This window comes from Protobothrops mucrosquamatus, unplaced genomic scaffold, assembly GCF_001527695.2.
Source record: "Protobothrops mucrosquamatus isolate PMUCROS unplaced genomic scaffold, P.Mucros_1.0 scaffold69, whole genome shotgun sequence".
Classification (NCBI taxonomy): domain Eukaryota; kingdom Metazoa; phylum Chordata; class Lepidosauria; order Squamata; family Viperidae; genus Protobothrops; species Protobothrops mucrosquamatus.
Window position 1 is genome coordinate 223,424 of NW_015386447.1, and position 15,136 is coordinate 238,559.

The 15,136-nt window shown below is 35.2% G+C and overlaps 1 protein-coding gene across 2 annotated transcripts in view; it reads left to right on the top strand.

Annotated features, from left to right (window-relative positions):
• STXBP5L (syntaxin binding protein 5 like) overlaps positions 1-15,136 on the top strand; it is an 84,617-nt gene that overhangs the window by 22,549 nt on the left and 46,932 nt on the right. For both annotated transcript variants that reach the window (XM_015812118.1, XM_015812117.1), the window contains exons 6-7: positions 4,116-4,179; positions 10,544-10,627. In XM_015812118.1, the coding sequence (XP_015667604.1) occupies positions 4,116-4,179; positions 10,544-10,627 (148 nt within the window). The remainder of the gene's footprint in view (positions 1-4,115; positions 4,180-10,543; positions 10,628-15,136) is intronic.

The window sequence follows — 15,136 nt, forward strand, 5'->3', positions numbered from 1 at the left end:
CCCCCCCCCCATTTCATCGGATTCTGAACGATTGCTCAGGGGCCTGCTACTCCTGCTGCTAAAGCAGCCCTGAGCTGTTATATACATCTTCAGAGCATCAACCACTGAGACTGGTTAAGTTCGTGCCTGAAAGTCTTGCTTCAACAAGAAGAGCCTGCCACCCATTAATGCTGCGTGAGCTCCGGTTGTAAGACATCTCATCGATCTCTAAAGAACATTGCTGCAAGGCTGGACAAGGGGGGACGTGGCTGGGAGGGCCTGGGCATTGGCGGCCTCTGAGGAGGTAGCACTACAATACTCTTAATAAGACAACCAAGTGAAAAGTTGTTTTACACTTTTCAACTTCATCCTGCATTAGGCACAGAATATAATTGTAGGATTGTTTTCGCATAAGTATGGGATCAGATGTGTGGGTCTTCTAAAAGAAGTTAGTGTTAATTATTCAATTATTTCAAGGCCAGATTATTTGAAGGAGACTTCTGGAGAGAACTCAGGCAATTACCCCACACAGTTCTATTTTCAGTAGCATCTGTTCAGGCTTGCATGTATTTTTTCAGAGAGAAAAAAAACACTGTGACATAGAGCAGCCCACACATATCCTTCAAAGGTTCAGCCTACTCCCTATTGTCATACATTTCCTGCTCTTAAATTTAAAATATAAGGGATGTAGCTCATAAAGTGCACTTATAGGCAGGAGCTTCAAATTTGGTTCCCAGAGTCTTACATTTAGTTCTCCTAGCCCTAATGCAATTTTACAGGAGCTTTTTGCATGCAAAAATAAATATCTCTCTCTTAAAATTATTAGTGGATAGGAGTTAGTTTTAGGAGCCTGTTAGATAGTCCAAGGAAATTACTTTTTGGTCTGGGTCTAAAATAAGCACTGTGAATTATATGCCTTCTCTGATTAATTTTTATAATTGCTTGTTATTGAGACTGTGAGCAGCTTCCAGTAAAATCTGGATCTTTATTCAGCAGACTGGGATATTCACAGACAGAGAAATCAGACTGTCTGGTTTAAGATACTGTAGTCAACAAATGCAAGCAACATCCTGGACTCAACTTTTGAATTCTGTCCATTTGCTAAAAGTTTGTTACTGAAGAGTATTTTCTGTTGTGAAAGATTTAGGTGGCCATAAACTTTTATGTTCCCCTACATTCATTTTTTTTATCCCTTCTTTTAGATTTTTAAACTCTTGTTTTTATATATACTTTTAATATTTTTAGGGCTTTTTCTTTTTTTAATTATACTTTAATGTTGTTTTTTTTTACATTGGATATCCCATTCTTCCTATGTTGGTGCATCTTTTAGTTTCTTTAAAAAACAAAATGTAGTAATCAGTGCTCAGTCATTGCAGGATGCAAATATGGCTGACTGCCTTTGCAGCGTTTATTCTTTATATACAGGTATTCCAAATAGCATAAAGTTTAACATGGCATCAGCATAGCAACAGCATTTCTATTGGTGAAACCCCTTGCCAATCCTTAAGAATATACAAGCTAGGAGGCCCCAGACAGGGAGCAGTTTTCTACCACATCCTGTTGATGTAACCTAGCTGATATCATGTGAACCAGGTGATATCATGTACCAGCCTGGGGTAGTTTCCCACATTGCCATGGTGATGTGAATGGATGAGATCATGTAGAGAGAAGAGGCATGCAGGCGTTGGAAGGGCAGTTTGCTGCTCACGACCTCTACCTGGCCCCTATCTCTACAACAAAATACTAATTGTTCGTATCCCACCCTCCTTTGCTGATCTATGACTGTAATAAAGATTTCATTTGATTTGTTATAAGCTGCCCAAAGTCATCTAAAGTCTGGCGGCCTCTAAATTGTACAAATAAATAAAATCTGCCCTGAATCAAAACCTACCCATAACAAAAAAGGCAGATTCAGCTCAGCCAGAAGAGAGCAATTATTATTTTTTACGTTAAGCAGCAACATGTTAATCAGCATAGTTTAATGGATTAGTCTGATCAGGATTACTTGTTTGCAAGAAAATAAAGGAAGAGAAACCAAACACAGTGCCATTTATAGGGCCTACTGGAATTATTCCTTATAGAGCTAATCATTCAGTGGAGGCATTATCATCCATATGAGCAGTCAAAGCAAAGCATGCTGTGCAAGCTGCTTGGGAACAATTAATTGTAACAGCAAGACCTAAATAGCAAGCCATGTTGCTGGAGATTTCCAGCATCTTCCTAGGCTGCTTTAGCCTGCAAGTATCTAGGAGGACCATTTCTCAGAGCAGTCTGTGGAAAAATTTTGCATTACCGCAGATACCTCATAAGTCAGCTTCAGAAAAATACAAACTAATTAGACAACAAAAAATTCAAAAGTCCCTAGAAGGAGATTTAATCCCCCCTGAATTGATTCTGAGCAATACAGTTAAATTCACTCTTTACTTATATTGATAGATTAGTTTGTGTAACTAAAGAGAGGAACCTGGCCTTTATTATCCTAATTTCAAGAAGGGTAGAAGTTCCATAGCAAAATTCTGTAGTAAAAGCTGTCGGCCAGTCTGGAGGGAGAGAATATCTTGGCAGCTGAACAGGCAGGCTTTAGAACAAGCCAAGCCCACTTTGGATTGGACCTTCATGCTTCACTATTAGATCTAAAAATCTATGCTGTTCTCTAAAGCAGATTTATCTTCTGCCTTTGTACACTCTGCGCAGGCTTTCAGCTCAATATCTAGGACAGTGTTTTTCAACCTTGGCATCTTTACGATATATGGACTTCACTTCCCAGAATTCCTTAACCTGTCATTTTTATCCTCATATAGAGAATTTATCTAGCTGGTTCAGTCAGATTTGTGATAAATGGTTAAAATTTTTACACACATTCAAATTAAGCCAAAACCCACATGTGAAGAAGAAGAAGAAGACCTTGTGAAGGCTTCCTGACCTTTGTCCATGAAGGTGTTAGGGGTCCAGGCCAGTGTGGTAGATGCAGAATAGACATCTCAGTGTGTTGCATAGTTCAGTTTCCATGTCAGTGTCTTACAGTTAGTTCTCTCTATAAATACTGTGTATTTGAAACTAAGGTATTTTTTTAAATTATTTTGAAATTGTTAGTGAGAGCAATAGGTTTGGTCTGATTTAGTTTAAAAATCAAATTTGGTTTGAGAGCCAGTGTGGTGCAGAAATTAAGGTGCTGGCCTAAAAATCAGGAGACAGTGAATTTGAGGCCTCCTCTGGGCATGAAAATGCTGGGCGCTTTGGGCCAGCCCCTCTCTCTCAGCCCAACCCACCTCACAGGGTGGTGGTTGTGGAAAAATAGATGGGTAGGAGCATTAGGTATGTTCCTTGCCTTGAGTTATATATGAAAAAGATGGGATAAAAAAGAACAGTATCCCAATGTTAAACAGAGTACACATTATAATTATATACATTACATTATATATGTGTATGAGACAACCCATTTTCTAAGAGTCACAGAAAAAGGCTTACCTTTCAGCAGTAGGTTGCCCACCCTTTTAGTAATAATGCTTAGAGCCCAGTCCTCTTGAGATCTGTGCAAGTGCCACGAGGTGGTTCTGACGGAAAAGGCGTAATTTGAAATAGGAAAAAAAGTGATTAAGTTAAACAGAAAAAAATAGCAGACAGAATTGCAACCCTTTGTCCTTGCACCAAATTCATCAAGCAGAAGCTGCCAAGCTAGCCTGTTTGGCCTAGTCAGTGGTTGAGGCACCAGGCTTGGAACTAGGAGACTCTGAGTTCCAGTGCTGCCTTTGGGCCAGTCTCTCTCAGCCTAACGCACCTCAAAGGGTTGTTGTGTAGAAAATAGGAGAAGGAAGGAGTATTAGGTATGCTCGCTGTCTTGATATATGTAAATATATAAAAATAAAAGCAGGATATAAATAAATAAATATAGCCTGGACCTGTGGTGGATGTTTACAGGAGCATGAGTAACATACAGACTTGAGATGAAAGATTTTGGTTGTTCATTCCTGGATAATTGCTTTATTAGAATCCCTTTTACAATTTGGCATCCTTCGGCTGTTTTTGACTCTAATTCCCTTAATCCACAGCCACAGTCACCTTTGTCCGAACTGTTTAAGTTTACGAAACAGAAATAAATTGTACTTGATTTTTATAGTCTCAATTTTGATTTGCAGATCGATAAAGACTCACCCTGGGCCTGTTGTGCATCTGAGTGATAGCCCAAGAGATGAAGGGAAAGTGAGTAAGAAGAATTCAAGTATTTCTCAGTATTTTTGTTTTAGCAGCTTTTCCCTTTTGCTACAATTAATTGGACAACTTAAATACATAAGTATCCATAAAAAGTATGAAATGCCATGGACAATACAATATTATCGAGAAAAAATAATGCACTTTCCTTTTGGGTAAGGTTAAATAAGTTTTTATTAAACAGAGATTTTATTGACCTGAACATACAAATACAACAAATACTTCTGAAATGTGCAATGTATATATTAATATTTTGTAAGTAGGCTGTTGGTTCATTATAAATATGTACTTTCAATCAGTTTATTTTGTTTTGCTTAATGCTGTTTAATCTATAAATAAAATATTATAATATGTTTCAATATAAATATTGATTTAAATTTTTATTCCCCCTCCCCTTACAAGCAAAATGACAGTCAGATCAGAGGTGCTGCCTCTCCAAGATCAGAAAGACAGACTCCAGTGGTCTTCCAGAGAAAGTTCAAGTAAACTGGCCGCTGAGCTACCCTGGAGATAGTCCAAGAATGCCAGTCCAATTAAAGAAGGAAAACCAGAACTCTCTGTCTTCCTTGGTAGATAAATATTTAGCTCCATAACTAGTAAAAATAACTTGTTTCAGTTCCATAACTAATGAAAAATGAAGGCAAAACATCTGAAAGAAAACTCCTTCTTTAAGTAGATATATATTTTGTCAATCCCTAAATTACATACCCATAGAAGCTGATGAGAAAAATACCACGAAAAAAGTCAACTAAGTGATCTTTGAAACAAAACAGGCTTTTTTTGCCTATCTTCCCACCAGCTGGATGCCTAAACTCAGCAAGCCAAGAAGGGAACCAGGAGTCCAATTACCATTACCACCTACTAAAAACCATCTGTTCATCTAATCCATTTAATCATGAAAGATACTTTGAATTCTCCATGCAAAGTATCTATAAAAGCATTTAAAAACTTTGGCAATCATTAAGTATCTCTTAATATTTAGATTACTATTCCAATTCTAAACTTGAGAGAAAAATCCAGATATCTCTTGGATTAACAAATGGAAGTTTTCTCTAATCGATATCCTGTATTCACAATCCTTTCTAAAGCTTAGCTGAAATGGTGGACCAGAATACTCCCTATCAAAGACTTATTAAACCAAGAACCAGACTATGTCATTTTCATGATGGATGCCAAACTGAAGGAATGAGAAGCCTTGAAATTTCTGAAGCATGCTTGCCAGTTTAGATCTGAAGACTTCATACCACTAAAAAGTTGTGTACTGTTACAGGATTTGTATGCCTTCCCAATCACAGATTCTCGGAAGCTTTGCCATTGCCTTCTAGGATTCATTTTGAAATACCTTCTCCTAGATAGATTAACTTTTATGCTCCTTTTGCAGGTGGTTATTTAGATTGATTCCTGAGAGTAATATTTCTTAAATAGATATATTAGTCAGGCCTCTTTTATGGTGTTCTTAAAACACAGATCAAGGAACAGAGATTGCTGCATAGCTAATTGCTAGAGATTTTCAGTCATCAAATGGTATTCACCAGATGACCTGCTTGATTGAAAATATTGAAAAAAGTCCATTTGGTGGGGTTTTTAAAATATTTAATAGACTTCAAAGAAAAAATGTCTAGCAAACTTTCAGAAGAACTGAAAGTTACAATGTTTCATTTGTAGTGTCATTTCTTACATGGCTGAAATATAGTTTTTAAAAATACATCTGTGGATCTCGTGATTTTTCTGTCTATAAATTTTTATTCTTCAAATTATAATTGTAAATTAATATGAGAGCTTCTTTGCAATTAAATTATAAAGGTGAGCTCTGACCACAAGGCAAAGTAATATTTGGAGACCAGCCTTGAGAATATTATAAGAGGTGTTTTTTTTATGATTTCTATTAATCTCCTCAGTAATGAATTTTTTAAGTATGAACACTTGCTAACACTAAGCGCATATTCCTCATCCCATACATACATAATCCATTACTTTCATGGACTTGAAGAATCCTTTACAGAGAAGAGTTGCAATTTCATGACGTAGAAGCGCTCCTGAATATCCTGAGTTTCATCTCAGAATACCTTCTAGATAGGCCCCATTGCCAGACAAGAAATTCATCCAGATCACTTCATAATCCAGTTGAGACTGAGGAATCTATTATGATGATCTGAGGGCTCCCAAGAAGCCTTGGAGAGTATGTGGGGAGTTTCCTAAAAATCTGGCCAGCACTTGTCTTAGTTGGCTCAATCATTCCCAAGATACTACTTGCTATTCACCAATTCATGAAGGAAAGGAGGAAATGATGCTTTAAACATCAGTAGAGAAACACTAGAAGTGAACCTGCCAGAATATGGATATCTGCTCTTGACAAAACTGTTCTGATAAAGAATAGAAAATTATAGAAAATTCTCTGTGAGAAACCCAAAGCTGAACATCTTGAATTAATATGCCTCTTTGAACTTTTCACAGTTCAGTGACGTGTTCAGCTGCACTAAGTTAGTTAGGAGAGACAGTTTACTTCTTTTTAAATTTATCTTTACACTGCAGTATTCCAGGTGTGGTCTTACTAGGATTTTATAAAGTGGTACTAATACTTCGCGTGATACATGGGGCGTGTTAGTAATAAGTATTGAGTCCATGGATGAGTGTGATTAAACTATGAGGTATGTGACTGGGAAACGTTTGGAAGAAGAACAGAAAATGCTAGAAAGAAACCACAGTAATTTGCAGCCCAGACAGAAAGAAACTATTTTCCAGTGAGAAAACAAGCTGGAAGTTTGTGTAGTGAAACACTGCTTTGCATGTGGATCCACTCAGCATATCCAGAGAAATTGCCCAGTAAGAAAATTAAAAGATTCAAGCAGGAAAGAGAAAGCAGAGAGACAGAAAAAAGAAGGCACAGATTTCTGTGGTGAAGGCAAATAACAAAAACAACAAAGACATTTGGTTGTTGGACAGTGGAGCAAGTGAGCATATTGTAAATAACCCAAAACTTTTTTCTAGTCTGGGATCAGCTACCCAGGAATATGTAAGCCTGGCAAATGATAATCATTATTTTGTACAGGGGCAAGGCACAGTATATGTACTATGTATTGGTAAATCGTTTGATAAGGTTTTATGTGTACCAGATTTAGATCACAATTTCTGAGTGTGTCTCGCTTAGACAATGAAGGGTATGAGGTAATTTTTGCAAAGGGTACATGCAAGGTCATAAAGAATAACAGGGTATTTCCACAAGGTTTGAAACTAAACAACTTATACATTTTGAACCACAAGGAAACTGGTGACAGTGTACAGACAATCTTTTCTAATGAACCAAAGCATAATGAGTGTGCATATTTATTGTACAGAAGGCTGGGTCATACAAGCATTAAAGTATTGAGAAAATGCCTGACCCGGCTGTAGTTTTGATTGCAAAAGATTGTGACAATTATTTGGATTTCGCTATTTGCAAAGAGGCAAAATTGAAAGTATACCCTGTCAGCAAAAGAAGTGATAGGAAATCTGATAGAATTTTGCAGTTAGTACATGCTGATTTAATTGGTCCTCTATCCCCAACAATGGGAGGTGCCAAATATGCTTTGGTAATTGTTGATGATTTCTCTAGATATTTATTTTGTTATTTACTATAAAGCAAAACAGAAGTGTTTCAACAATTTAAGCAGTGGATAATGTTTGTAGAGAGGAAGTATAATCAAAGTGTATGTCAACTACAAACAGATAGAGGTACCGAGTTCATGTTTTACATGTTTCAACAGTGGTTGAGAAAGAAAGGCAGGATCAAAGACGTATAGATTTACAGATGGACACAAAAATGTTATTATTTCACGTTCTGCAAATTTTTCAGAACATGAGAATTGGGAAATACTGAAGTTTTAATGCCTGTTAGTCAGAAGTCTCCAGTGGATGAGCATTCCCACAGGCACGTTGAACAAAAATCCAGGTACAGCTCAGAGAAATGTTTAAAAAGAGAGATCCTAGTGAAACAGGAACAGTTAAGAAGGTCTGAAAGAGGGGGACTTCCGGTGGCAGGCGACTTCGTCGGACGCAGCTGTTTGCTGCCTCCCGCCTGTTTCAGCGTAAAAGCCATTTTGACAGCTAGCATCAGCTGTCAAACGGCTTGATACCCTTCCCCTGGGCATAAGGGGATAGGTGAGCTGCCCGGGGTAGGAGTTGAGTTCCCGAGTCGTCCCATGTGGACGATGTAGGTGAGAACTCCTCCGGAGCCCCGAGGTTTCTCCGCGATCCAGGACGCCTTCGCTTCGGCGAAGCTAGAAGCCGCCGCCACNCTCTGGTAGAGAGCTGCAGGACTTGATGTCTGTAACTACTAAACAAATGACTGAGATGTTTCAAGCGATGGATGTTAAAATGCAAAATAGATTTGACCAAGTAATACAACAACAACAGGACTTATTACAACAACAACAAGATTTATCACAGAAACATGAGGATTTTTGTTTGAATGTGGCAACTGCTTTTCAAGGTTTGGCTGAATTTGTAGATGCGGTGGCAGTGGATGAAAGTTATCCACATCTTGACTATGATTTAATACTGGAAAAAATAGAGGCTACTTTGGAACCTCACATCGACTCTCTAATAATGAATCAAGTTATGGAACAAGGAATAATAGAAGATGAACTGAGTAATCCTGAACAGGCTTTTACATATCAAGATATACAATTTAAAGAGACAGAGACACTATGCTTACAATCCAATTGTGAATCTATACTGGGAGAAAATGTGGAAACTACTGAGCCAACTAATTCCACAAAACGTTACCTACAACTGATGGATAATTTTGATGATCAAGAAGTAACTGCAATTGACTCAGTTCAATTATTAAAAATAACAAAGATTGATATTCAGACACAACCTTCTAGAAAATACAATAAAGTGGATAATTTATTCATAATATCGAGTAAAAGTCAATATAATACTCAGATGATATTGGTAGAAAGGGAAGAAAATTTTGTTCAGTTTGAATTGATTAGAAATTTTTGTAATCAAATCTTGAGGTTTGATAACCGAAAAGCTTTAATATGGGAATCAACTTGGCATAGAAAGAAAATTAGAGTCAGGTTTAAACGTGACATAAAATGTTATTTGATGGGTTAAAAAGGCTTTAAAGATTTTTTCTGATTTAATAACGAATGAAGGATGTGGATTTACTGTTATTATAGTTGATAAGTATTTGAGGGAGTAATTTAGGGGGTAAAAAGACTTTATAGATGTAGATTGATGAAATGATAGAATATATTTTAAAAAAAAAAATAGAAATGTATTTTTTGGACTTATATTATTATTATAAATATGATAATTATGTTGTAATAGATAGAATTTGTTTGATTTAATTATGAATGGATGGGAATTTTCTGATATTATAGTTGATAAGTATTTGAAGGTGTAAACTTTATCAAGGGCATAAAAAGATTTTTTATAGATGTAGATTGATGAAATGATAGAATATATTTTTTAAAAATAGAAATGTATTTTTTGGACTTACATTATTATTATAAATATGATAACTATGTTGTAATAGAGAGAGACGAAGAGCTATTTGTGATAGGGAAAATTAATCTCAATGAATGATTTTTTCTATGGAAGATGGGAATTTTTTGAAACAAGTAAGGGACGGTGCTAAAGGATATATTAGAAGGATAATATGGAGAAGATGGATTGTTTATATTTAAAAGAAGCATAGAGTGGTGGAATATAACCTAGGTTTCCAGTAAATCTGNGAGAGAGACGAAGAGCTATTTGTGATAGGGAAAATTAATCTCAATGAATGATTTTTTCTATGGAAGATGGGAATTTTTTGAAACAAGTAAGGGACGGTGCTAAAGGATATATTAGAAGGATAATATGGAGAAGATGGATTGTTTATATTTAAAAGAAGCATAGAGTGGTGGAATATAACCTAGGTTTCCAGTAAATCTGTTTTTCTTTTTTTTTCTTTAATATATTTCACCTATTCATGTAGAATAATACACTTTGTGGAGTTAGAGATATTAATATTTGTTTACTTATATCTGAATATTATCCTGGGATTAGGTTTGGGAAGTCCGGGGGGGTGGGGGGTGGGGTTTTTTTTCATATAGCATTGTGTAACATTTGTGATGTTTTTCTTTTCTTATGATGAAAACAATAAAAATTTTATATTGAAAAAAAAAAAAAGAAGGTCTGAAAGAGTAAACAAAGTTGTTCCTCCAGAAAGATTCACAGCAGATGAGGTGAAGTTATGTGGCATTTTTGTGAGCCTCAAAATTACCGGGAAGTGTTGAATTTGCCGCATGTGTTTTATAATAAATATTCTTAAAACATATTAGTTTGACAATTTGATTGTGTTTTCTTTCTTCTCCCTCTTCCTCAGTTATTAATAGGTTACGAAAATGGGACCATAGTATTATGGGATTTAAGATCAAAAAGAGCAGATTTAAGAGCATATTATGATGAGGTAAGCTATTTCTGTTTTCTTTAAAAGCACAAGGTATGTAGAGTTTTCTGGTTTCTAAAATATATACAGTGATTAATTAATATCTTCCATTTGCCTCAGGCATGGTGCATACTGAATGGATGGCAGCAAAAAGAAATAAAAGTGCAAAGCTCAGTGGTACATGAGATAATCAAAATCAGCCCTAATTGTGTTATGCTTGCTATATTCATCTATTCAATTTATTAAAACCACATTGCCATGTTACTCTGAGGAGATCCAGTTCCTATATGGCATTTGCTTCCAACCTAGTCATAGCCGCCTTCTTAAGAAAAAAAATGGATAATCACATATACTAATATTTATTTAACCTTATTTCAGATTTTAACTAGGCAGAAGGCATAATTTAGAGCTAGTGCTCATTAATGTAAGAAACCAAGTCATCTTATTATATATAGGTATATGATGATAAGAATTTAGCATTCCCTTTTAAGATAAAGCACCCTAATTCCTATTTCCTGGAATAGTGTACCAGCTGGATTATTATTATTATTAAATTTTTCTTCTCCAGATTTTGTGACTTGTTTATACAGGAAATTCCATAGAAAATTGTGAGCATTAGAGAGGGTAACATACATTAATTAAAATTGTCTGACAAGCATATATGTGTTAAGAAAATCTGTATATGGAGACTTCCAGTCTGATACTATGAGGAGATGGGTGGAAGAAACCGGGGCTCCAGCTTCTTAGCCCGACTTCGGTCTGTCTGGTGACCCTAAGGGGTCAGAAAGTTGCCCTGGAAAGGCAACGAAGGAGAAGGGAAGCTTTGGGAGTCTGGACCAGATGGCGGCCAGTCCAAACGAACCGAGGAACCTCTTCAAAGGGATGGAAGAAAGGCTGCCTGTAAGAACAGGCAGTCCAAGTCATCATCAGCCGAAAAAGAGAGAGAGGAGCCGCAGCGCGCTGCCAAACACCTGACTGTCAACAACATGCTGAAACTGGGTGAGATTGTTTTATTCCTCTTCCTTATGGACTTGGAAATAGAGATCCCCTGATTGGAAAAAATTTCCAAAGCAAAGACCCCGGAAAGATCAAGGAAGAAGGGAGTTGAAAGCGGCAAGAAATTACAAAGAAGGGAAGGAAATTAAGGAATATAAAAGAATACTTAAAAATAGAATTTGGACTGATTTAAAGAAAATCTTTTTATATTCAATTTCTATGAGAAATAATTTAAAAAGAACTTTAAAAGAAAACTTTTCAAAAAATCTTCTAAATATGAATATATTTAGGCATGTCAAACTCGTGATGTCACGTGACATCGCACGACATATCGTGACTTTTCCCCCATTGCCAGCAATGGGGTGGGCGCGGTTTTGGCATGATGCATCCAGTCCATGGGCAGTTTGACATGCCTGATATAGACAATAAGGACATCTAGTGGTGAAAGGAGATACTACAGCAATACCAAATACTAAAAGAACTTGAAAAGCTCTTGACCTTGAAACAACACCTGGTGCAAATAAAGAGCTTTTTATGATTTTACACTAGAAGAGAGTCTCCACAATCATATCTTTTGACTCTGGATATAACTACAACAGGAATTATTTGGACACAGAGGGATTTTTACATCTTTGAATTGACTAGAGCATCTGGATTTAGCCTAAAGTAGTTGGCTCATTATATGGTTGGATTTTAGCCTAAGACAGTTGGCTTTTTTCCTTTTTCTTTTTTTTAATCTTGCTTTTTCTCCCTGTGGATTTATAAACTCACTCAATTGAAAAATGAGTGCACCAAATCTCACTAGATTTATGAAAAAAACTTTCTCTGCATCCTCTGTTGGAACGTCTAGCCCAACAGGCCAGGGATTTATTAAAACAATGTTGCAGCAAGAAAAAATAAATACTGCTCAAACTGAGATGCAAATTATACTAAAATTAATTCAAGAATCAATACAGAGAAATCATGAAGAGACAAAACGTAACTTTGATAAATTAAACGAATAAATGCTGGATATAAAGATACAATTTGAGGTTCATCAGCAAATGATTGTTAAAAATGAATAAAGAATTCAAAGAATGGAAAATAAATCAGATGACATTGACAAAAAAGCGCTAATGCAAGAAAATGAAAAATTAGAACAAGTAAACCAAAACTTAGAAGGAGCAGTTGCAGCTTTGGAAATGGAGAAAGATGTACACTACTTAAGATTTCAAAATATTCCTGAAGACAGAGAAAAAGATATAGCAGAAGTGATTATTAATCTACTGGCAGAGGCTTTAAAAACAGAATGAGCAGAGATAGAAATGGAGATAGATGAAATATTTTGAATGAATTCAAGCTATGCAAGGAAATATAAACTACCCAGAGAAGTCCATGTAAGATTTATAAAGAAAGCAATAAGAGATGAGATACTGAGAAGAGTCAGAGATGAACCATTACAATATAAGAATAAAGAAATTGTGGTGCAAAAGCTGATCCCTAGGAGATAAACTTTATCACGCATCAGCGCAACAGAAAAAAAGAGGAGTAGCTGTATATATCAAAGAGACAATAGATTCTAAAATAATTTATTCAGATGAAGAAGGAAGAATTGTGATGGTAGAAATATTTTTACATAAAAAACAAACACTGTTGGTAGTAATATATGCACCAAATAATAAACAAGAAGAATTCTATCAAAATCTCCATAGAAAAATAACAGAAATGGAGTATCAAAATATTTGTTTAGTAGGAGATTTCAATGCAATAGTAGATGGGGCATTAGATTATAAAAGTAGCAAAACAGGAAAAAGTGGAAGAAAAGACTACCTAAGACTTTTTTTTAATATGATAGAGGAAATTGGGGTACAAGATGTCTGGAGGGAAACTAATCCAGAAAAACTACAATACACATTTTATTCAAACAGTCATAAATCCTGGTCAAGAATTGATATGATTTTGATGACACCTGGATTAAGGACAATTATGCAGGAGATTGAGATAGAATTAGGTACATGGGCAGACCACAACCCTTTAAAAATGACATGGAAAGGAATATAAAAAAAATTAAGATGGACTTTGAATCAATCTATATTAAAAGAAAAAGAATTTATAGAATTAGCAACAAAAGAAACGGAGTTTTTCTTCAAAGAAAACAAAAAAGAAGATACAACATTACAAAATGTATGGGATACAGCCAAAGCAAATTTTAGAGGTATAGCTATAACATATACAGCAAAAAAAAAAACCAAAGATAAAAGACAACAATATACATTGTTAAGGGAAGAATTTGAAAAATTAAAATTAGAACTGCAAATAAATCCACAAAAGAAAATACTGAAAAGACAAATGGAAACAATAAAACATAAATTTGATGGAATCAGAAAAATTGGCACAGCCAATTAAAAGAGCAAAACAATTTTTTTTGAAAATGCAAATAAACCAGGAAGATGGTTAGCTTACAAACTTAAAAAACAGAAGGAGAAAAAACTGATAAATAACTTAGTAGACGAAAAAGGCTGTTTACAATTTAAAAATGAAGAAATAAAAAAGATAATTAAAGAATACTATAAGAAATTGTATGATATAGAAGAAATTTCACAGGAGAAAACGATTCAATAACTGGAAGAAAATAATTTACCAAAAATTTCAGAAAACTTTAAAACTATTTTAGAGGAAAAAATAACAATGATGGAACTAACAAAGGCTATAAGAAGACAAAAAAATGAGAAAACACCGGGACCAGATGGGCTACCGATGGAGTTAAGTGTACCATTGAAGGATGTATGTAATGAACTTTTATTGGAGGCTAAATTCCCAAATACATGGACAGAAGCAAATATTACTTTAATACCAAAAAAGGTTCAGATTTGACACAGATAAAAAAATACAGACCGATATCATTACTAAATGTGGATTATAAAATTTTTACCTCAATAATAGCAGAGAGACTGAAAAGATTTTTAATTGAGTTTATACATTGAGATCAAAATGGATTTTTACTAAAGAGACAAATTAAAAATAATCTAAGATTTGTAATGGATATATTGGAATATTATGAACTGCATCCAGGGAAACAATTGGCACTAATATTTTTAGATGCTCAGAAGGCATTTGATAATGTTTCCTGCAATTTATGATCGAACAATTAAAAATAATGGACTTTGGACAAAACTTTATAAATATGATTGAAACAATATATTATAAACAAACAGCGAAAGTGATTGTAAATGGAGACTACATAGAGAACTTTGAGGTAAAAAAAAGGTACAAGACAAGGATGTCCATTGTTATTCATCTTAACTTTGGAAGTTTTAAATAGCCCAGGTAAGACGCTTAACTTTGGAAGTTTTAAATAGCCCAGGTAAGACGCTTCTGATGTTGTTTGTTGTTCAGGAGCGGCTTGACAAGAGGAATACGACATTTGCATCATTACATGCAAAGCAAGATAGTTCAAGCCGTGATGTGTCATAAGTAAGATGATTACGGCTTACAGCTCATGAAAACCCCAAATCAGAAGCGTCTTACCTGGGCTAAAGAAAAACAGAACTGGTC